Source organism: Octopus sinensis, unplaced genomic scaffold, assembly GCF_006345805.1.
Source record: "Octopus sinensis unplaced genomic scaffold, ASM634580v1 Contig14024, whole genome shotgun sequence".
Taxonomy (NCBI): domain Eukaryota; kingdom Metazoa; phylum Mollusca; class Cephalopoda; order Octopoda; family Octopodidae; genus Octopus; species Octopus sinensis.
This window is the reverse complement of record NW_021833079.1, coordinates 18,243-43,363: the sequence shown is the minus strand read 5'-3', so window position 1 is coordinate 43,363 and position 25,121 is coordinate 18,243. Positions and strand designations below refer to the sequence as shown.

The following is a 25,121-nucleotide window of genomic DNA, read 5'->3' as shown; positions in this document are numbered from 1 at the left end:
CCACTGATACTAACGTGTAACAGTGCTGTGAGTAAATTTTATAAACATCACTGCGACTAATTGGTCTCGAAGAAACTCATACGAGCTTACATCCACTCTGTGGTCATCTCGAAAATAAGTTTGGGTTGCAAAGCCAGCGACGGAAAAAGCTTTCCGAGTGAGTCGGACTCGAGAAAAACCACAAAAGTAGCCTTCCCTATAAAATGGATAAGTGTGCCCGCCGAAGACATTGGCTAGGGGTCGAAGAAAAGGAAAATCGACTGAAAGCAGACGCTCTAGTTAAAAACTAATTTATACTAAATATTTAATCAAGCTGGAAGCGACTGCAGTTTTTTAAAGTTTACAAAAAAAGGGAAAATAAAAAAACAGGGGAGTGAGGTTTGTGGAATCCAGTCCCTTTTTCACTCAGATTACTTAATTAATTATAAAAAGCTATTGATTATCTTGTTTGCTAAAATTGATTTTGAACTCGTTCTACAGGCGAAGTTTCCATTCTGGAGAATTGATTTTCCCAGTTGTGATGACTTTTATTTACCATGCTACCTCACATCCATGAATGCTTCTCTAAAGTTCACTAACTCTGTTCCCTTCTCTTGTTCTAAACAGTCTGGGTTGGTTGGGGTTTTAAATGTTGAACAGTATTATTCGACAGTGGTATACCGAAATCATATTTTCACCATGAGTGTCAATAAGAGTACGCACTAAGTCTTTACAAGGAAGAATCGGTTTTTCGGCAAAATTGTGAGGTTTCTTTTCTTTAGCTATACGTAATGAAATCATGCTAAAAGCATAGAATTGTCGACAGAGTTTGTATGAAACGATTCAATACTTGATTCTTCATTTTTTGATGCAAAGAATTAAACAAAATTTATTTTTATAGATCAGGTGGGGATGACATGTATGCAAGGGTCATACAAGGGTTGTCTGTTGTATACTATTGTTTGACAAAATTTTCATATAAACAACACATTTTAGCCTTCATCTTTTTCAATACAAGTAAACATATATTTGATATAATCAAGATTATATTTACATATCTTAGTAACATGAGACGAATTCATATCAATAACTTGCTTAACCGCAAAGGTCTACACCCGCTCTCTTGCTCTAAAAGCCTTAGGAGAATCCCCAAGCACGCCAAACAGAATACTAAAACGCCTACTAGAGACAATCAGCATCCCGTGCCGGCTGGAGCCCTTTGGTCTCAACAGAGAAGATGGCAAGAGGCCAGACAGCGTTTCGCTCTTCCAGTAAAGTGATCGCCTGGGACATGCTCTGACACTTTTACGTCACCATGCCTTCTTGCGTCCTTGATCGAAGCTGGCACAGCGGCGACGAAAGCGGAGGTTTGCAAAACCGAAAAATACGGATCCCTCTCTAACAGATTCATCTTCGAACCAGTGTCAGTCAAAACCCCAGGAACGCTAGAACCATCAACTCTTCGTTTCCTCACCCAGAAAGGCCATCACCTCGAAGAATTAGAAACGACCTCCGCGAGCTCAAACGGTTCTTTGAGCGTGTCTCAATTGCTGTCCTTAAGGGGAACAGTTTCTCAATTCTCTCTGTGGGTAGTCCTTGATTGGCTTTTGTTTCTTTGTTCATTTTCTCAAAAAAAATTTAATTATTATTAAAAAATAAAATTTAAATAAAAAATTCAGAAGTTTCTCGCGGACCCCAAGTTGAGAACCACTAGTTTAGAGGAACCAGGACCTTGTAAAGTGTGAAAAGGTTTTGGAGAGTCTTCAAGGCAAGGCTTTGTCCTCCACCCGACTTCTGCTAGACAACTAGTCTCTAAGTATCGGAGTCTATCTGAGGCTTGGTTTGGAAATATGCCAGTCTCATAGTTTTGTATGTGGCGACCCTTGTCTAGCCTTATCCAGAGCTGAGGATTCAAAAATCAACAATAAGGAGATCCTTTCGCCGGGAGATGTTATTTTTAATTAATTTTACCAGTGGTTTTTTTCTTATTAAAGGTAATTTTATTTTTTATGTTATACAGTGCGACTTCGAATTGGGGAAAACCAAGTAGCGGGGAAACCCTCTTTTTTGGGGAAAACCTTGGTTTTGGGGAAATATTTTTGCCATCCCTATAAAATACGATGATTTTTAATGAAATAAACCCCCTACCGGGGAAAAATTTTATATTATCATAAACGATTCATTAATATATTTGTATAATTTTTGATTTATTATTATTTATTTATTGTAACCTGTTTTTCCAAATTTGTAATCAATAATTTTAAAATTTATTTAACCTGGTAACTTAGTTAGTTAGCTAATTAACCTGGTAAAAAACTGAAATTATCAATTTTTAAAGTTATTTTATAAATTTTAGAAAGCCAATACCTAGAAAACTAAATCAAAGTGAAAAGATCAGAATTTGCAAGGATATACAGTCATAAGGACAAAATGATTTGTGAAGAATTTAACATCTCTAAAGGAATGCTATACCGACTAAAAAAGAAAAGGGAAGGAATCTTAGCTCAAGGTTTCTCAACATTCGAAGGGACAATTGGATACGAATTGAATGCCCAAGTTTACGAGATTTTTCGTAATCTCAGGTCGAAAGGTTTTCCAATTAATGGGCCAACCTTAAAGCTTATTGCACGTAAAATTGCGTATAGAAATTCAAATCATGATTTCACTGCTTCTATGGATGGCTTTACAGATTTAAGAAACAATTCGAAATAAAATTCAGAATATTATGTCGCGAGCGCAGCGAGCACGCGAGCGCAGCGAGCAACCACTCAATTTCTAGATCCGATCAATCACAAAAATCTATAAATTGACAAATACCCAGGCTTGTATTTGGGATTAAATATATTCGATAACAAAAATTAAAATCGATGCCAAAGCAGAATGAGCTTTAAAACCGATTTCATAAATAAAAAAATATTTTAAATTTATAATTGATTTTAGAATAATGAGAAAAATCTAAATGCTTCATAATTTATAAAAATGTCAAAACAAGAATCTTCTGAAGGAGCAAGCCTGTCTGCACAGTTCATTTTTGATTAGAAGACCTAATTTTAGAGATTAAAACGAAAAAATAGCAATGAGATTTGTCAAATTATTACCCCCCTCACAACCTAAACAAAATTAGCGTTCAGTATTCATTGATTTTACTTTTTCTATTAAGGTCTACTTATAATTATTTTATGGGATTCAATGGAAACTTAAGTTATTTCAATTTTAATTTTAAATCATGTTAAAATTTTAAATAATTTAATAAATATATTTGTTGATGAACAGGCTTGTTAGCTGTCAATGTGCGCGTCGCGCTCGCGTGCTCGCTGCGCTCGCGACATATTACATGGCGAATCACGATCAGCTGATAAAGAAGGTGCGGAAAACTTCCAATCAACTTTCAATGATTTGCTTGAAAACTATGGGGGAGAAAACATTTTCAACTGTGATAAACTGCATTATTTTATAAAGCTGTTTCCAAAAGGAGTTTTGTTGAAAAAAATGAGTCACACAGCGGACATAAAATAAGAAAAGAACGTATGACACTTCTTTTGTGTTGCAGTTACACAGGAGAAAAATATAAACCGCTTATAATGGGCGTACGAAGTCACCAAGAGTATAAAAGGTGTGAATCTGAGAGAAATTGGCATTGAATATGATGCTTCGTGCAAAGCCTGGATGACAAAAAATATTTTTGAAAATTGGTTATCTCGATTTAACGAGGAAATGAGAGAGAAAAGAAGGAAAATAGCATTGTTATTGACAATGCAACTTGTCATGCTGTTTCTCTCAACTTTCAAACGTCGACGTAATATTTTTTCCAAAAATACAAGTTCCTTAATTCAGCCATGTGACCAAGGGATAATAAAGGCATTTAAGAATCATTTTAATAACTGGATTATGAAAACAATTATCTATGATAAAAAATCCTGCAGGGCAAATAGATGAAGCAATAAAGGGAATCACAATATTGGATGCTATTTCATGTTCGAAATTGGCATGGGACGAGATTACAGACACTTCAATACAACATTGCTTTGAAAAAGCTTTGGAATATGACTGTCGGGAAAAAGAGGACATCGAAGAAAGTCTGATTAATTCCGATATTGTGGAAAATACGATTTTGGAGAGTTTCTAGGATGATAACAGTAGTGATGAAGAGGACTGCAGCGAACATTTATGGAACATTTGGATGATCAACAAGTTATAAACAATGCGGAATGCGCATTCACAATGCTGCTAAATGTTATTAAGCAAGAGACTCCGGAAAATGTACTTGATCTATTCAGATTCAAAGCAAATAGGTACATATGTAGTAGTTGGCGGCCACTTTTTAGCGAATTTTAAAAAAACTATATTTTTTTTAGTTAAAAAAAATATATAATTAAAAATAATACAATATAAAAATAATAAAATCCCACGCTACTTTAATTTAAATGAGAAGTGAGGTCAATCTATTCAATCTACCCACAAATATGTCAGAAGCTATCAATTTCATGCAATCCAGAGGAATCATCCCAAAAAAAAAGTGTGTCGCAACGGACACCAAATGACTTTAAACATTGGCAGCTCTCCGGCTTGGAATTGCTACAGAAGGGGCTGTCGAAGTAAATCGAGTCTAAAAACTGGTATTTATATCATTAAAACTCAACAGGAACGTGGTTAGCAGGAACCAAAGTACCATTCGAAGATAATCCGGTTTGTCTACCTGTGGGCAAAAAATATATCTTCTATGGAGATATGCATGGAAAATCTTGGTTGGGCTTCACATACAACCGTGGACTGGTCAATCTACATGCGTGAAATTTGCATGCTATCATTGACATCTCGTCAGAGATCCAAAATAGGTGTGCGTAAATTTATAATATAATAGGCGGTGAAGGAATGATTGTGGAAATTGACGAAAGTCATTTTTCAAAAAGGAAATACAACAGAGGCAGAATGTTGCCTGAGCAATGGGTTTTCGGCGGAATCTGCAGAGAAACGAACCATGCTTCTTAGAAGCAATACCTGACAGAACAATGAAGACCCTTACGAAGGCTATTCTTGAGAATGTAGAAGAAGGCACCATTCTCATATCAGACTGCTGGAAGGGTTATTCAACAAAAGATCTTCAGGATGCAGGATATCAGCACCTGCAAGTGAATCACAGATATTGTTTTGTTGATCCAACTACGGGTGCACACACCCAACATATTGAAAGGTTTCCTAATTATATAATTATTCCTTAGAATGTGGAGTAGCGCCAAATGGCGTAATAGAAAACAAAGGGGAACAGTCAGACAACACCTTAATAGTTATTTTACGGAGTTCATTTGGCGACAGACAGCCAAAAAGAAAGAATTTGAAACAATCATGGAGTGCATTGCCTTACATTGTCCCCCAGAATCAAAACTAAAATAAAAATAATTAATAATTTTGTATAAAAATAATTAATTTTTTTATAGTAATATTATTTAAAAAGGTAATTATTCACCAAAAAAAATATAGTTTTTTTAAATTCGCTAAAAAGTGGCCGCCAACTACTACATATGTACCAGCAAATATTATGAGTTCGATGTGAAAAAAAACAAAACACTCGATTAAATTAACTGATTTTTTTATTAAAAAATAAAAATTGTAGTTATCCGTCTCGGTTATATTATTAAGAGAGATATCGAACAGGCGAGACCTAAATTTAATGAAAACCTTTTTTTGGGGGAAAACCTCAAAATTGGGGAAAAATTTCCCCAATACGAGGTCGCACTGTAATCATTAGCCGTTTGTTTAATTAAATCGAAATTTCTTTAATTTTTAATATTAAAATATACAAAATAATTTATAAGAGATTTAATTGTTAGTTTTTAATTAAATTGTTTTTAATAATAATCTCATAAATAAATTGCGTATTCTCAAGCTGATAATTTTTGTTGTGCGCTTCTTTGTTTCAGACTACATTGTTTATTTAGTTATTAATATCGGCTTTTTTATTACATTCGCAACTAATTTTTGTACATAGAATTATATCTAAAATTTAATTGCTATTTTTAATTTTAATTTTTATTAATCAATTTAGTTTATATAAAATGAGTTCATGGAATGAGTTCTACGACAAATACCACATCAACCCTTCTTCAAAAATCCCTGAAATTGTCAAAAAATTGAACGAATGTGCTCGAGAAATCAGACGGAACATCGATAAAGAGCTAAAAATGAAAAATTCTGCCCACGCCATGAAAAACTCTAACAACAATCGTTCAACAAGCAGGTTCAAGCACTTTATCGATCAAGAAGCGACTATTATCGACCAATTGATGACAGACTTGAAGGAGATTAACGATAACGTCGGAATATTGGAGACTATTTCGATAGGTTTGCCACCAAACTAATATTAGACTCCGATTGAGTTATATTGAAGACAGAATGTCATTTTTGACAGAAAAGAGGAAGCTAGAAGTCCTAATCAAGAACGGGGCTTCCAAAATGCTGGATCAATGTGATTCTTCGAAGGACAGAAAGACTTATTTGAACGCAGTTGCTATTTACGATTCTTCCCAGCTTAAAATTGACGTGATTGATATGAAAATTCAGCTTATTAAGAATGGAAAAAGTCGGTATTTTATTACATAATACGATTTTGCTGATTTACTACAAAATTTAGTCATTTTTATTTTTATAGGAAATGATAAAGACAGATTTATGATTTTGGAACATCATTTCAAGTTAGAGACAGCTCTGCTGACTGGGACCAACAATATGCTGATGGCTAGCAACGATAGACAGAGATCCAAGCAAGTACAACTGCTGTATTCACAATAGTTGAGGGAGAATGTACAGATTCATCAACGGAAAATATATTTGCTCGATTTATCCATTAATCGGCTCTCTAAAAAAATGGAAATATCATCAAACTCTAATTCTTCTTACGTCAAACCAGTTCCAATAACAGGAACTGTTAATTTGGGGTATATATATGGTAAGTATATTACTAGTGTGAGGGATGTGACTAATTTAGTCAATAATATGGACGATGATATCATTCAATGCATAATCGCTAACAAAAAGGATAATTGGATTAGAAAATATTTCAAAAAATCCAATTCTGGTTATTTTTTGCTGTCAAACAAAGTAGTCAGTCCTTCTATTTCAATTGTTTTCAACATTGACGGGGTTTTCCAGTGTAGTGAACGAGTGGGTGACGATCTTAAGGAATGGACAGAAAGTTTCAAAGTCAATAAAGTTAATTTCCCTTGTCAGCACTTTAGGCAAGGGAATTGGAGATTGAAATTCACCGTGACGTGGAAAAATTGGTTGCATTGGCATATCTACCACTGGATGAGTACTTGGGAGCTACACCTGAATTTGTTGATTTGCCATTGTATCCAAATGGTGTCATTCAATTGAGCGTAATCATTTAATTTAGTTTATGCGTAGTTAACTGTGGTGGAACCACTTATTGGAAAAATAACAAAATCGCTCAACCGTAACAACGCTATATTCAAAAAAGGTAACCGAATCAATTTATGTTTTTATAGAACGGAAATCAAAACAGCTCACAGAAAATCGATCCCTTCTTTGGACAAAGCTGACTTCTGTATTTTCCAGTACAGGGAATGTCCACAGGAATAAAGAGAAGATTTCATTGGATCTGCCTAATGGAACTGTTCCAGACATATCTGTGGGCTTTTTTTCATTCATCTGTAGGGGGTACATGACTACATGGAGTCATCCCCAGTCTTTAATGAATTCGAGAAACTTGATGGTAATAGTATAACTGACTATCATCTCTGTGCTGTCCTGGGAAGGGGTCACTTTGGGAAGGTGGGAGTTCTGATTTTACTAAGAAAGGTTATTTTGTCAAGAAATGTCACGAATGGGCAACACTTTGCACTGAAGGGACTCAAAAAACAGGAAATAATTGCACGAAATGAGCTAGAGGGTGTTTTGGCCGAGCTAAAGGTGCTTCAACTAAGCAAGGATTTGAACAATCCGTTTCTAGTCCAACTTCATGGGGCATTTCAGACTGAGGTTATTTTTCATCTCTAAAAAACAGTTTCATGTGTGTATGGTGATGGACTACATGCCTGGTGGTGATTTGATGAGGCAAATCCATATGGGAATCTTTAATGAGGCACAGACAGTGTTTTATGCGGCTTGTGCTACTCTTGGATTAAAATTCTTACACGAACAGAGAATAATGTACAGGTTAGGAGTGATCGAAATATGACAGAGACCTTAAATTGGACAATCTTGTGATGAATCTGAGAGGATATATAAAAATTGCTGATTTTGGTCTTTGTAAGTTGGACATGGGACATGGAGACCGAACAAACACGTTTTGTGGTACTCCGGAGTTTATTGCTCCTGAAATGCTGACGGAAACGGATTATAATAATGCAGTGGACTGGTGGGAGTTGGGGGTTTTGGTGTATGAGATGTTATACACGGAGGTTGGCCCTTTTCTTATTCCGTAGCCACCTTTTTCTGGGGAGAACGAGGATGAGATATTCGACAACATTGTGAATGAGATTGTCCACTTTCCTCGTGGTTCTTCTAGGAATTGTGTGGACTTTGTGAAAAGAGTTGATGATTGGAATTAAAAGTTTAGTTGTTGAACAAAATACCTGAATTTCGGTTCGGAAGTTCTAAGAGAGATGGATTGGAAATTATGGAGCATAAGTTTTTTTCGGTAACGTTAGGTGTGTAAAGTTAGTAGAAAATAAATTGGGATGCTCTTTATAATCAGACTCTTCCAGCTCCATTTATTCCTTCTATTGTTTTACTTTTTATTTTTAGATATTTTTAGAAAGATATGACGGACTTGTCATGTTTTGATGAAGAGTTTACCGGAGATGCTGCTGTTTTAACTCCTAGTTCGAGTACACTCACATTATCAGCTCACGAGCAGTCGTTTTTTAATGCTTTTTCGTAATTGTGCCAAAATGTATTTCTATCAGCAATGATAGTGTTTTATTATTTTTATCTGAAAAAATGAGTTTTTAAAGAGTTTCGTCGTGTTAAAACATTGTGGTAATTGTTAGCACGTGTGGTTCAGCCTTGATTTTAAAAAAGTGTTTCGGCTGTTCTTGGTCTTGGTTGGATTAGAAGTATCACGTTATGACTTAACTTCATGAATTGGCTTACTTTTATTTTAAAAGAATAGAATTAAATTATGTCTATTCATGAGGAGAAACCGTTATTTATTCAATTCTACATTCTCAATTTTTTAATTAAAAATTGCCGGCGCATAAGGTGGCCTGATAGTTCCCCAGGCGATCGGAAAGGAGACTTTTTGGAAAAGATTATGAGTCTGGTTTAGATTTTTCCCCTATAATCTTCGTCCCCAATCGACATAGAAAGAGAGCGATTCTGGGCCGATGACTCTTGATGTTTCAACGGCTATTGGTGAAAATATGTGGTTTTTTCCCGGGACAAAAATTTCTTTTTATGCGAGATTTACGTGTCTTGCCGCCGAGCCGAGACAGCTACTGGCGAGATTAGATTATATGCCGAGAATGTGTTGGAGCATGTCGTGTTCCAAATGAGACATGTTCCGTGATCGAATGAGAATGTTGTCATGCCATCTGGGCGCTTTCCATCTTTGCGATCCAACTCGACTGGTTCCAGCACATTAGGGAATACACGCAGATGCCATGGAGCGGCTCACCACATCATTAAGCTCAAAGTGGCGAGGGAAACACCCAGCGCTATAACGGCAAGATAATCCTAGGGTGTCATTCGTCTGACCGGAGCGGCATTGATGCTCACGGCAGATGTTTAATCCTAGGCCCAGAGAAACTGCGATGCGGAGGCATTTTTAATCCAGTAATGTCCCGACTGACGCCATTGGGATAGCTATCAGCCAGGCTCCTGAATACTTTTGAGATCCCGCAAGCAGATAAGCCTGGTTGATCAAATTTACACTTGAGGAGCAAAAACTTACGTCCTATTATCGCTGTTTGCGTCCTAAATCATTAGGTACTTCGAAGGAATTAGCGGACCAGCATTTGACAGCCGAAGAGAACTCTAACCGGAAGGATTGCTTGCTTCCAGCCAAGGTCATCAAAAGGGACATCACATATTGTTTCCTTGAGATTCGATGGCATGATGACTTGGATTCTGGATAGAAGCGAGTTGAAGGAACGAAGAATATCGGAAAAATGGTTTGTCGTAATTGATGTTTATAATTTCAGATTTATGATAATTGACTTCAAGACCAATAGCGCGCAATGAAGAGATTAAGATAATCAAGTCATCAAGGACGGATTCAGATGTACCACTTCTCCAATATCTTAGAGAATTTGGTTGACGAGGACAGTGTCAGAATGATCCTTATATTACTCGGAACTACGTTGTTGACGTCTTGGTAATGTAAAATCTGTCCCATTCAAGACAACTTTTGGGGTACCGCAGTGGGATTCCCTGTCACCGGTACCTTTTGTGACATATCTGGAGACGGCACTCAAAGACTTTAGCTTAGCTCAAACTGAAATGATTTATGCAGATGGTAAAATATATTCCGAGACGAAAAAACATTAAACTACATATGGACAAGAATGCCAGAAAGCTAGAAAAATGGTTCATCAAAATTAATGCTGAGAAGAGTGAAACAACAATCATACGTCACGAATTAACACGAACTGATGAAAAATAAAGATACGTAAACAAAATTTTGGTCCCTGATTGGAAATCCTGAAGATATCACTAACAAAAAAATGTTGACCGTCGCGGCCTTTAGAAGAATGGGAGCACTCTGGATTTATCGTAAACAAATCAGCACACATTTGTGTGTAAGACTATACAATGCCTTCGTAAAACCGCTCCTAATGTACAATGCTGCAAAACCTAGGGAGTCTCGCAAACTTTAATGGAAAAACTAGATTTCTTCCATCGTAAACAACTCCGATTGTTGCCTGGCATCAACTACCCAAAGAAAATAACAAATTAGAATTTATAAAAATATGTAATGCAAGACCATTGAGCCTGGATACAATTGAATCAAGATGGAGTCTATTTCGTCTCATCCCTCGGAAGAGCGAATGACACTTGCCAACATAGCAACGGGGAACTATTTCTGCCTAGAAGTGAACAACTCTTTCCGTAGAAGACCTCGTTTGACTTTGCCAGAGGTCCTACACAAGGACCTGACCAATTTAAGACGAAAGTTAAAAAATAGAGATGATCTGGATATCTTTAGAGAAACCGCAAAGAACCGTGGTTCTTGGAGGCAGTTAGTTAAGAAAATGATAGAAAGAATAACCTGAAGTAAAGCCCGGCACAAGCGCAACCATGTACTTAATGAATTAAAAAAAGTTATTTTTTTGAATGTTGGTTAACTTAGAGTTATAGAGGAATTTTCAGCATTTTAGACTAGTTTGTTGTTGCATAACCGCGGTCAGGGTCTGAGACCAGCGGCTAGCAGAAACAACAACGTTTTCACAGGTTGCTCCCAAAGGATTTCTGGGAGTGAACAAAAATTTTTTACGGATAGGAAGATGATCGGGACAGCGGAAAAGGTGATTGGCTGAGTGGTCGTCAACACAGCAGAGGTTACATAAAGGAGAGATAGCATTTTAGACCAGTGCAAAAATGGTAGGATTTATGCAAGTAAATAGGATTTGTGTTCTTTTCATATTAAGATGTTTTTCTATCAGGAGAAAATTGGTTTCACAGTACAGGTGATGGGTGTTGATCTAATGCGTATTGTCTTGTTTTTTACTGATTGAAGTCCTACAGTGGACCTTGTAGATAGACAAGGAGCTCAGCTGAGACTTGCGTAACATAGAACTGGGGGGAGGTATCATTTGTAAACTCATTTGAGGAGTGGTTCTGGGCACCAGTGATGCGACCACTTATCGTTTTTAAAATGTTTATATGCCTGTTTGCCTTGTCCGAGATGTTTGAAAAATGTTTGTTGAAGAACATGGTTGGATCGAAGGTAAATCCGAGAACAGTGGGGTGCTTGGATAGCGGAGGGTCAGAATCAAAGAGAGATAGCTTGGGATGTGTGTTTGATTGTTTCTGCCCAAAGATAATAGGGTGACCAAGGGAGAATAAAGCTTCGAGCCTTTTTTCGATAAGCCAATTCTCACCGAGGTATAGTGTTTGCTGAATGTTGAAGGAAACGGCTTTGTAGTTTTCGCATTTGAGTCAATAATAATGTCTGCGTAAGAAGTTTTTTGGGTCTTTGGCTGGAAAGTCGTGCAAATAAAGGTTGAACATGGTTGAAGACAGCACGGAACCTCGAGATACCTCGCTTGGAAAAAAGTTGCTTAGAAAAATGGTCTGTGAGGGAGACGTAACTCAAGCCCTATAAGAAGTTTCCAAGACAGGATTTGTAGTTTAAGCTTAGGTCGGTCATGTCAATTTTGTTGCTGAGACTACATTTAGAGACGCTGTCAAAGGCCTTAGAGATGTCGACAAAAAATAGGACTGTTCGTTTTAGCGGTCTCTTTTCATTGAAGACGTTCAGGACGAATTGGGAAAGTGTTTTTAAATTAGTAGTTTTTGGGTGCAATGGTTTAAAACCATGCTGGGTTTGGGAAGTTGGTAAGTGTTTGGATACTCGTTAAAAATCGATCGACAGACGTTCCAAGAGCCAAGATGACTCCCTTGAGTCGTGTCTTATCCTTGAAATCCGTCGACCGAGCGAAAAAAGCGAAGCGTCTTGAGGCGGAAGATCCTGGAGGATTTTAAACGGTTGGAGTAGAAAACAACGAGTTTGAAATGTGGCCGTATTTAATAATTTTGCGATCCCCCGCTTGGCTTGACGCGTGCCCAGGATCGAAATTTTCTTACGAGAATGTGTCTGAGCAGGTCCAAATATCAAATAAGGTATTTCCTCTGCTTGTATGGAAACCTATCATAACACATTAGAGATAGGTTTGACTTTTTAAAATACTGTAGAACAAACCCTTAGTTGTGGCTGGATAAATTCGAATCTTCAATCTGGAATAATCAACATTTATCAAATAATCGAGGTGAGGTAAAGCAAGAATTTTTATTTAATAGATAAAATATGTCAAAGGAAATTATGGACACGACCCATGACGAGACTACAAAAATAATTAATTTTAATATCTTTTGTTAAGTATCTTTGAAGTTAATCAAAAATTAAAATATCAAGATTTGTTCAAAGTAAAATGTAACCAGTTTTTCATGAGCATCGTACGTCCGAGTGTTCAGATATCCTTTTCCAAATATACATCGACTGAAACAATATTATTTCTGTCACTGGATTCCTCTCAAAATATTTATCTTAAATCTATTGAGGTCAAATGCTTGAGATTCTTTATAATGCATAATTTCCTAGTTCACACAAAGCATCACTGATCATCTGCCACATCAGATTAAAGTCAGATTGGCAAAACTGTTTCACACCCAAAAAAGTGCACATTATTTAGAGGATAACAATATCTAGGAACTATTATGGTGACTAAACTTGTCTAATAAATTTATCATTCTATATGACGTTTTCTGACAAGATCAAATTGAACAATCAATTTATAAATTTGATAGAATTACTTTAATGTAAAAATTATTCTTGAATTGTCTCATTAAAGTTTATGAGTAACTTTAATTTAGAGGCTAACGTGATCAAGAAAGAGTTAGAGCGTACTATCAGAAGAGATATCTGCTCACAAACCATCTCGATTCAATTTTAAGTATAGTTATCTCAAACAAGTATTAATCAAATTTAATGCTACTTCGTAAAAAATCGTAAATAGCCCTGCCGCGAATGTAAACGACATATCGTCCATTTCGCCCAGGCTGGCCACACATTTTTTTATAGAAAAATCAAGAAGAAAAAAAACATGTAACCAAGGAACTAACTAATCTAAATAAAGTCATGTGTCTCTTCTAGTCCATCTTGCCCCCCCCCCACTTTTTGTTGTGCGGCCGATGAGGACATCCGGTTCCGCGACGGTATCACTCGTCAATCCGGGTGCATATTGGATGCATGGAACCTTCTACTTGACTTAATAAATCATTAACTATGAAATAATATAAATTAAATTAAAATTAATTAAATATATTTTAATTGTAATTTGATATAAAACATATTACTTTGAAAGTAGTTTTGTACTTTCTGGTAAACCGAATTTAAAATAAATTCAATAAATTCAATTTAATATAATGGATGCTCAATTATTCTCAAAAGAAATCATTTCCAAAGTAAGGGTGTGTTAGTATTCAGATAAACGATGTGGTCAAACCACTATGCCTAACTCATGAACAATACGTTCAAGTTCGAGATGGCATGGAAATGGCAATGGAAGCTGGACTTTCATCAAAAACAAACATGACTGCTTCAATAAAAATGTTTCCATCATATGTAACAAATCTACCTACAAATGGTTTTTTTAAAAAACACTATTTTGTAGAACTTGGAAAATTTGTCGCTCTTGATTTAGGGGGGACGAACTTTCGTGTTTTGTTAATAGATTTGAACGGCACAGAAGTTAAAATGCTCAACCAAGTCTTTGAAATTCCTTATTCTGCCAGATATGGAACTGCGGACACTGTGAGAATTGAGATATTATCATTTTCTTAGCTTTTTGACCACATAGCAACATGTATGGAAAGTTTCTTCACTGTTAATGGCATTGACGTCAGCAAAAAGTCAAATAATTCTCCAATTCCGTTGGGATTTACTTTTTCTTTTCCTTGCAAACAGTCTGGACTCAATAACGCTGTTTTAATAAGATGGACCAAGGATTTTAATTGCGAAGGTGTGGTCGGTCAGAATGTGGTCGAACTACTCCATTGTTCTATCGAAAAAAGGGTTTTCTAATTTTAAAACATATTTTAGGATCTGAATGTTAAATGTTTTGCTGTAGTCAATGATACAGTGGGAACATTACTCGCATGTGCCTTGGAAAATCCCGAAACAAGAATCGGACTTATCATTGGTTTTTGTTTTTTCGGAATTTCTAGGAACGGGGACTAATGCTTCATATATAGAAAAACTAGAAAACGTTGAAATGGCTGATAGATCTGAAATTAAAAATACCGACATGGTATTGGTAGTATTAACAATATATTAGATGATAATAAACACGGAATGGGGAGCTTTTGGAGTAAATGGAGAATTAGATTTTGTATTGAGTGAGTTTGACAGGCTCATTGACTCAAATTCAGTAAATAGAGGACAACAAATGTGTTTTTTATATTTCAATACAAAGATACGAGAAAATGATTTCTGGTTTCTATATGGGAGAGATGGTCCGACAGATTTTACTCAAATTGAGACAAGAGGGATGCATTTCCTGTAACTTTTCATCAAAAATAGACGAGGCTCAGTCTTTTATTACCAAGTATGTTTCAGAAATAGTAAAGTATTGTCGTAATGATATTAAAAAAGTGACCCTGATGAAGATATGTCAAACGCACGTAAGGTTTTCTGTGAGTTTGGGGTCACTGACCCATGTCTGCCGTATCTGACTCTACTCAAATTTGTTTGTCAAGTTGTCAGTGAGAGAGCGGCTAGATTGGTTGCCTGTGGTAAGTTGTGGTCTATAAGAAATATTAAGGTCTTGCTGTACTTATTGAACGTGCGGACTCTGATTTTGTTATTATTGGTGTAGATGGATCGCTTTACCGCTTTCATGAGTATTTCTCAAAAACTATGGAGTTAGCACTGTCTCAATTAACTAATAAAAAGGTTATTAATAGTTTAACTAAATATTTTCTTATATACAAATATTCGATACTTAAATCAATTTAATTTTAGTTTAAAACATGCTTATCTACGGACGGGAGTGGAAAAGGAGCTGCAGTTGCTGCATCTGTCGCTTTCAAAAATTGGAAAGCGCAATTTTAGTTATTTTTGGTATTTCTGACATCATTCAATTAACAAAATGATGTTATCTTTCTATTTTCTAATAATTTTCACATTAATTTTTCGATTGTCAATACAATCCGACCTCTAATTGGGGCGCACCTCCAGGGGTGGGGCACCTCTTTTTTGGGGAAAACTCTGTTTTGGGGCATTATAAATTTTTTTAACCAAATTATCAAAAATCAATTAATTTTAACATTCCTATTTGGGTCATTGATTTTTTATTAAATAAAATTAATTATACCAATTTAAAAAATAAATATTTTAAGACACGTTTCATTTTAAATTTCTTGTGTAATGCCTTTGAATTATGAAACCAAGTTGAAGATTGCTGATCATCTTTTAAAGAAAGAACATTCTGAGAGGAGATTATCCATAATGTACAATACTAGCAAGGGAACTATTTTTCGTATAAAAAAGAATATTCTTCCATTTATCAAAAAAGGATTTCTTTCCTCATCATTAAGTGAAAATAAAAACGGATTTGATGAAAAAGTCCTTGATATTTTTCAGCGTCTAAGGGATCAGAATGTTCCAGTTTCTGGAACTCTTTTAAAAAAAATTTCCCTAACTGTTTTTTCGAGAATGGGCTTAAACAAGTTTAAAGCTTCAAATGGATGGTTAGAAAATTCAAGCAGAGGCATGAATTAAAATTCCGAACATTGTCAGGCGAATCCGCATCTGCTGATCATGCGATAATTTTGAATTTTTTATCAGAATTAAATATCAAAGTTGAACAATATGGAAAGGAGAACATTTTTAATTGTGACGAAACTTCTCTTTTTATCAAACTTACCCCACGTAAATCATTCGTGAAAACTGGTGATTCGGCACGGGGCTTTAAAAGGAGTAAAGATAAAGTTACTCTTCATCTATGCTGTAGTTACACTGGAGAAAAATTTGAACCATTAATAATCGGAAAATATAGAAATCCTAGATGTTTCAAAAAATTTTCTCCCGAAATTTATGGAATTTTATACTCTTCGTCCAAAAATGCGTGGATGACAAGAGACATTTTTATATCCTGGCTCAAAAAAATTAATGAAAAAATGATTATTCAAAAAAGAAAAATCTTAATGTTATTAGATAACGCTGCTTGCCACAAAATATCGACATTTAGCAACGTTGATTTTTTATTTTTACCAAAAAATACGACACCAATACTTCAACCATTGGATGCTGGAATCATTAAAAATTTCAAGGATAATTATTTGAATTGTCTAATTGATTTTTTATACAAATTAAATTTGCGGCAAGTGGTAACAATAATCTCAGATGCTTGGAATAATGTATCTGCGGATATTATTTATAACTGCTGGCAAAAGGTTTTTCGACAATCTCCATCAGACTCGAGTTGCATAAATGAATCATCTGAAGAAATATTTAATAATGTTATTGATGAATGTTTTGATGAAATAGAAGATAATGATCCAATATCTATGAGAATATAAGCTGCGAACCATCAATATCACAAATTTTAAGTTTGATGGAAAACTTAGAGACAAACATCTTTGATTTGATTCCAGATTTTCTTCATGATTTTTATGAATTCAGAAAGAAAGTGTCATTAGGAATTAAAAATAAATATAAATATGGAGAAAAATTAACTGATTATTTTAAAAAATAATGTTTTTTTTCTTTATTTATTGAGCTTTTTGAAAAACCTCTTTTTTGGGGAAACCTCTGATTTGAGGCACTTAGTGCCCCATTTAGAGGTCGGACTGTACCTGTCGTTTTTATCTCTAAAATTTTTAAACTATTCTTGATAAAATCAATAGCTCTTGACATATCAATTCCATTTTTTTCGCATTCCTGAACCTTTGGATAGTGGAACATTGTCATCTATTGCTCTAAAAAATGTCAGAAGTCGATCTTCCTTAATGAAAACGCCATAGAAAACTGATATAAATAGTTCCGTACGAGGCTTTATTCTTTTAGAATAATAATTACCAGCACTTTACGTATGCTATTCATAAAAATTTCTGACCTGGGGTACTCCACGGATCAGTTCGAAAATTGACTTATGAAGTTCTTTTTTAGAAAGAAATTATACAAACCATCACAGCCTTGCAACTTGGTAAATATTTAACGATCTTCATATTTAAAGATATTTTCATAAATATTTTATATAAGATTAAAAAAATACATTGATCTAAAACAAGCAAAGACAATAACCGATATGATGTGTGTATGTGATTGAATTTAAAATACATAAAACTCTAATAAAGAAATAAACTAGAATTGTCGCAGATACGCAGCAATTTTTTTGACAGCTATATTTGTATAAATGATGAATGTTATTAGTAACTAATTGAAATAATTGGTTTGCAGGGAATACCACGACCAGGTTGCAATTTTTAGCCCACCCACTCATTAATGGTCAAATAAATTTTGCAAAACTATTTTGATGAACGTATGAATAATGACTGCCACTAGTAACCAATTTAATTGATTGGTTTGCAGGAGGCACCACGAGCAGGTTGCAGTCTTAGCCTCCCTATTAATATACGTCAAATAAAAAATCACATAATTATCCCTTTTTTCCTTTTTATAGGATAATTGTGATTTAGATACATTTTTGAATGTATACATTTTTTTAATCATATGATAAATGAAAATCTGACTTTAGAAATCATGATGCATATTCTCGATATGATTTATTATATTATTGTAAAAAACTATTAAGCTTGAATTTATTGAAGTCATAAATTAAACAATTTTATATGTGATGGAATTTAAAATATATTATTAATGCCCCGCCGCAAGATTTGATGAACGTATGAATATTGACTGCCATTAGTAACCAATTTAATTGATTGGTTTGCAGGAGGCACCACGAGCAGGTTGCAGTCTTAGCCTCCCTATTAATATACGTCAAATAAAAAATCACGTAATTATCCCTTTTTCCTTTACTAGGATAATTGTGATTTAGATACATTTTTGAATGTATACATTTTTTTAATCATATGATAAATGAAAATCTGACTTTAAAAATCATGATGCATATTCTCGATATGATTTATTATATTATTGTAAAAAACTATTAAGCTTGAATTTATTGAAGTCATAAATTAAACAATTTTATATGTGATGGAATTTAAAATATATATTAATGCCCCGCCGCAAGATTGATGAACGTATGAATATTGACTGCCATTAGTAACCAATTTAATTAATTGGTATGCAAGAGGCACCACGAGCAGGTTACAGTCTTAGCCCCCCTATTTTATAGGTCAAATAAAAAATCACGTAATTATCCCTTTTTCCTTTACTAGGATAATTGTGATTTAGATACATTTTTGAATGTATACATTTTTTTAATCATATGATAAATGAAAATCTGATTTTAGAAATCATGATGCATATTCTCGATATGATTTATTATATTATTGTAAAAAACTATTAAGCTTGAATTTATTGAAGTCATAAATTAAACAATTTTATATGTGATGGAATTTAAAATATATTATTAATGCCCCGCCGCAAGATTTGATGAACGTATGAATATTTACTGCCATTAGTAACCAATTTAATTAATTGGTATGCAAGAGGCACCACGAGCAGGTTGCAGTCTTAGCCCCCCTACTTTATAGGTCAAATAAAAAATCACGTAATTATCCCTTTTTCCTTTTATAGGATAATTGTGATTTAGATACATTTTTGAATGTATACATTTTTTTAATTATATGATAAATGAAAATTTGACTTTAAAAATCATGATGCATATTCTTGATATGATTTATTTTATTATTATAAAAGAACTATTACCCTTGAATTTATTAAAGTCATGAATTGAATAATTTTAATCTTAACACTAGCAAAAAAATAACGGATATAATGTGCATATGTGATGGAATTTAAAATACATAAAACTCCAATAAATAAATGAAAACTGCGCAAAGACTTTGTCCAGCATTCAGTCTCTAAAAAATACGCATGATTATCCTTCCTTCTTTTTATAGAATAATTGATTTTTATTTTACGTATAGACATAATCAATATGATAATTTAGACATAATCGATCTCATGAAAATCGATCTCATTATTTTGATAAATTTTTTTACAAACTTCAAATGCCAACCTTCTTCTTAATGAAATGAAAAAAGAAATTAGTAGAGCTACATCGGACCTGGGAGTCAGTCCGACGAAGACGCACTGCGGATCGAGAGGCAGTTTCCGCGTAGAATAGAGACCGGGTCGTGTTTGAAGAACCAGCTAGCCTCCATCCGGTCATGGGTCTTCAAGGCAATTGTATCGCTGAAATAAATTGTATTTTAATAAATTGTATATCATTTTTGTCGCACGTACCATCGATATTTTTATTATTTATTTTTAGCTAAATATTAATTTTTGTCTGATGACTCGGCGCCACATGAGTAAATCTATAATTCAAATTAGCATTGAACAAAAGTAGAATGTAAAATTAAAAGGGCCCTATTCAACCTATTCCTGAAAGATTTCCTGGCCCCTAGGATTTAATTGAGGGGTTTATGTTTCTATAAATATTTTATTTTTTGTCAGGTTTTTTTATTTGTTGTTGTGATGTCGAATTCTAAACGTTTTCGAAAAATTCCCAAGGAAAATAGGATTTCTAAACTCATCTGGGAAGAAAAATATTTCATTATTGAGGTCAATGGAAAGGCTTTTTGCCTAATATGCAATTCTATTATTGTAACTTTAAAAACGTATACAATCGAACGGCACTACCGTTCCCACTCTATTCTTTATGAAAAATTCACTGGTGTTTCTCGGACGAAAAAACTAAAACAAATGAAAGAAGATTATTTAAAGCGATCATCCACTTTCAAAAGTGGGACATATTCGTCTAATATTAACCTGGCATCATACAAAATTAGTTACCTATTGGCTAAAAATATGAAGCCTTATTCTGATGGCGAATTATATAAAACGGCAATCGAAATATTTGCATCGGAATGTTGTTCGCCCGCTGTTTTCGATATTGCACACAAGTTACCTCTAAGTAACGATACTAAAATTAGGAAATAATACCACAATGAACTCACGGATATCCATCTAGATCAGATGTTGCGGATTTCGACATCTAATATCGTACCAGATTTTGAAAATATGACAAAGTAGTTTATAAATTCTTTCATTCATTGATATAACAAATGCGCGGCGATAGGACGCAACTCTAAATTCCATGTATACAGTAAAACAAAAATCATATGTATTTTCTTCAGTTCAACCTGAAATAACAAATATCTTATCTTCATTAAGTTGACAAAGAAATGTGCGGCCCCTATAAATAAAAAATTTGATTTTTGCGGCCCCTGGCTCAAAATTCTTGAGAACCACTGCTTTGAACCATCTATTGCCTACGCCTGCGGATCATGGGTTCCGCGGTTATCGTGGTCCAACAAAAGGCGAATCGAGAAGGTCCAACAAAGGGCCCTCAGATTAACCGATCATTGGTCGCACGATAACAAACACTCCGGTTCGGCTCCTCTGGAAGACCTGATCAAGCTAAAGCTCAGTCTGTTTGCAAATGCCCCGTTAAAAACGGCCTGCTGCCCGGTGCGATCTTGTGTGGGCTCGTGGAAAGATCACTGAGCGAAGATGAGGTCCCTGGTCGAGTGCATCGGGGTCACGTGACTTTTGTTTGATTTTTATTGTGGTCTTGGCGGTTAAATAAATAAAATAAATAAACACTTAAATTGCCCTAATTATTACACTAACTTGTATTTTCAAAGTTGAGATAATTAGCATTTTTTGGATTATTTATTCGGTGCTCTTTTTATAGAAGTAGAAAGACATCTGTTTAAAACGTTACATTGTTCTCGACGTTTGCCAAATGGTTTCTGTTTTCGTTGTTAACGAGTGGTAGTTATCCCATAATTATCGAATTTTTTTTTGAAATGTAAAATATTATTTAGTTTTTAATATTTAAGTAGCAGCAGGAGATAAGATGGAATAGCAATTCCCACGCAAGATGGCTATTGATATGCGTTGGAAAGCCATGTCCGTTCCCGATAATCATTTCTCTTTCTGCTTGCCAGGTCCCCCAGTTTAATAAGGAATTTTTTAGTTCTGGGACCAAGGACTCCCGACGTCTTGACTGGGATCGGGGCAAAGATATGAGGGTGCGAATTATCGAAATTAAGAAGTTGGAATGCTCTTATTTTCTATTAGTGTTGATTTTATTTTGTTCTATTTTGAGACTAGTAGAAAAGTCACAATGTTGCTTATTTGTAAAACAAAGACGTGCTTGCTTGCAAAACAATTTTGGTTCCAATCATCAAAAGAAATTGCTTACCGATCTGTTGGACAACAGACTTTCTATAGCCAATTATACTTGAATGGGCGATATAGAAAGAATATAAAAGTGTTTATCAAAAATTGATTTGTACAAAAATGATTCGATTTTTAATTTACTGTTATTTTTGCTAGTTCAGACTTTATAATCTCAGTGTAATTTTACAGGTGAAATAAAAACATTGATTAAAATCTTATTTTACTGACCAGAATGAGTTATAATTAAGTGTAGTTAAAAATACGACCTAAAAAGAATTCTATCTATAAGTATAGTATAAAACAATCGCGTTTAATAAAAATATCACCAATATGAAATAATGAATAAAAAATTTCATTTAAAAAAGTCAGAAGCAATTCTTTTTGCACTGCTAAGTAAATTGATTCCATCAACGTTAGTCATTATACATACAACTCCACGAATTTGTGAATTTTTATCCGTAGGTTGTATTAGTACCACAGAACTGCCTCCAACTGAACATCCTGTGTGGTAAATATACTTTGGGGCACGTGGATGATCAGAAATAAACCATCCAAGTCCAAAATAGTCTTTCTTTGATTTATAATGTGGGGACCACAGTTCAGAAACAATGGTAGCAGATAGATAACTATTTGAATTAGCTTCATAACTCTCCAGCATAGCATTGGCAAACACGTTTATGTCCAAAACTGATGACAAAATTCCACCTCCCGCATATTTATGAGTCGATTCAGCGTATGGTGAGTTCACGATTTCATTACAAGAATTAAATTTGTAATATCTATATGTAATAGTACTAATTTCAATTACAACCGAGTTCTGTGGAAAATTATTGTGTCGTTTTTATCGAGAAAAGTGTCGTTCATTGAAAGAGAATCAAAAAGTTCTCTAAGAAGTGATGGAAACGATTTTTTTGTTACAGACTCACATATCCCTGATACCAATGTCCAAGCAAAAGTACTGTAATGGGTTCTCGTTCCTATACAGGACCAAAATCATTTCAAAATCAACCTGGAATAAAAAGTAAAGGATCATCCTTAAATAGGGTAAGTGCACTTTTCACGTCCTTGTAACACTGTTTGATGTGAAATTCGTCAATTTCAGAAGTTGGATTATTGTAGTGGCGGATTCCACTCGAGTGCGACATGAGGTGTCGACACGTAATAGAACACAGTTATATAATTTGAACATATTTTACTTCATTTCCGTCAATGAATTTAGCGGGCCAGTCAATATTGTACTTCGAAATAGGATCGTCTAAAGATAAAAGTCCTTCCTGTATTAATTTCCCGACAATTGCAGCAGTCAAGGGTTTACTGATGCTCCCAATTCTAAAAACTGTTTCTGGTTTACACTCGACTAGGTTTTCGATATCAGAGTATCCTAGCCCTAATTGCTCACTTCAAAAATAAAAATACCTTCTGCCCAAACAATAGAACCATTCACGGAAACGGAAATAGCTATACAAGGAAGTCCATATTTTAACTAAAAAACTAGAGAATCAACATTTTACGACTTTAGTATATTGTAAGTAATCTTTGGACTTTGAAATTATGTCAGAGTAAGAGTCGCGATTGATTAACTTTGTAGAAATTTTTTCATTCGTTGATTCAGAATTAGTAGGATTGTGTTTAATTGGATATAAACTGAATGCTAGAGTAGAAGCGACCCCCAGAGTTAAATATTTACCAATATTATTCATACAACCGCAGATTTAAAATATAAATATCTAATAAATTCTCAGGTAAAAAATAAATTTTTAATATAATGTTAATATTATTTAAAACAATATTTTATGAAAACATTTAATATAAAATAATTTTATCAACTCTGTCATTACATTTTCAGGGATAACAATTTGATAAGTTAGAATTACACAATTGAATTTTTTTTAATAAATATTATTTAAAACTAGTTATTGCAACGGTTCTCGATCGCCGTTATCCGGGGAAACAGTTTGGCAATCCGCCAGGCTGCTGGGCTTCCCTTCAATTAATCGATCTTAATTAATTTAATATCATTAATGGTTATTTATAAAAAAAATTAATAAAATATTTTCTATGGATACCAAATGTTTTTAGATTCTAACAAAAATCGTTACACAAAAAATGCTCTTATTGGAAATTGGTATGAAGAAAGACTGCAGGTATAAATCTCTATCATATATCAGTGGATAAAAAATGATTACAAAAGTAATACAACATATGACCAAGACTTTAATATTCTTTCTCCAAACGTTTTAAAAAGAAACTGCGTAAAAAGACCGTTGGAAAATACTAATAGAAATGTATTTTAATAATTTTTATTTTAATCGAAATAGTTTTTTGAATTTGGCAACCAAGAATCTCCTAATACTCCTTATATCACTTGGTATGAAGAGTATTACAACGGAAGATCTCAAAATAGTCGAATTCCTCCAAAGAGAAAATGGAATACAAATTCAATGAGTTGGATTCCTGAAAAATCAGATTATCCTGCAGAAGGTTTGAATTTTGGGCAAAAATAAAAGGAAATGGAATGAAATTTGGAATTTTAGATTCGCTTAAGCTGCGATGGCAAAAAGAAATCAGCGAACTCAAGTCCCCGTCATATCTATCCGAAAACAGAGCAAAATATCAGGAGTACCAATGGAAAATGCCAAGAAATGATGGAAAATGTCATCGAATCGAGTGTTCAATTTCAGAGAATCCGTAATCTTTATGTCATATTGTAAGATACAACAAAACCGCCAAGCAATGGCAATTAAGGGGGGACTCTTCCTATTTAAGTAAAGACCCAAGTCCAAATATTTCTTATTTAAAACAAAAGTAATTATAATCGTAACTACGTCATTCTAAACCACTAACAGGAAAATCAATAACTTAACTTTGATTATCCATTTTTAAACAGCTACGTGTTAACAAAAACACAGGTTTCACTATCTTATATACCAAATATCACAAAATATAAGTTTTTAAATGAGATTAATAGTGAAATGGTAAAAAATTTTAAATGAAAATGAGCAAAAAGAAAGAGTAATTAAATAAATGTTAAACTAGCTCATCTTGAAGGAGTAAAAGTCTCCCATTTCGTCCATTACCC

At 34.2% G+C, this 25,121-nt stretch overlaps 1 protein-coding gene and 1 long non-coding RNA gene across 2 annotated transcripts; one reads left to right on the top strand and one right to left on the bottom strand.

The window, feature by feature from the left end:
• The first annotated feature begins 6,357 nt into the window (after positions 1 to 6,357).
• LOC118761484 lies at positions 6,358 to 6,894 on the top strand. Its single transcript, XM_036499475.1, has 2 exons — positions 6,358 to 6,556; positions 6,626 to 6,894. Exons 1-2 carry the CDS (start codon positions 6,370 to 6,372, stop codon positions 6,763 to 6,765), a joined length of 327 nt encoding a protein of 108 aa, XP_036355368.1. The 5' UTR covers positions 6,358 to 6,369; the 3' UTR covers positions 6,766 to 6,894.
• Positions 6,895 to 22,475: 15,581 nt separating this feature from the next.
• Positions 22,476 to 23,185, bottom strand: LOC115229999. Its single transcript, XR_003883383.1, has 3 exons — positions 23,052 to 23,185; positions 22,854 to 23,019; positions 22,476 to 22,821 (listed from the first exon to the last, which is right to left on the bottom strand). It is a non-coding gene; the product is annotated as an uncharacterized LOC115229999 (long non-coding RNA).
• Between the last annotated feature and the right edge of the window lie 1,936 nt (positions 23,186 to 25,121).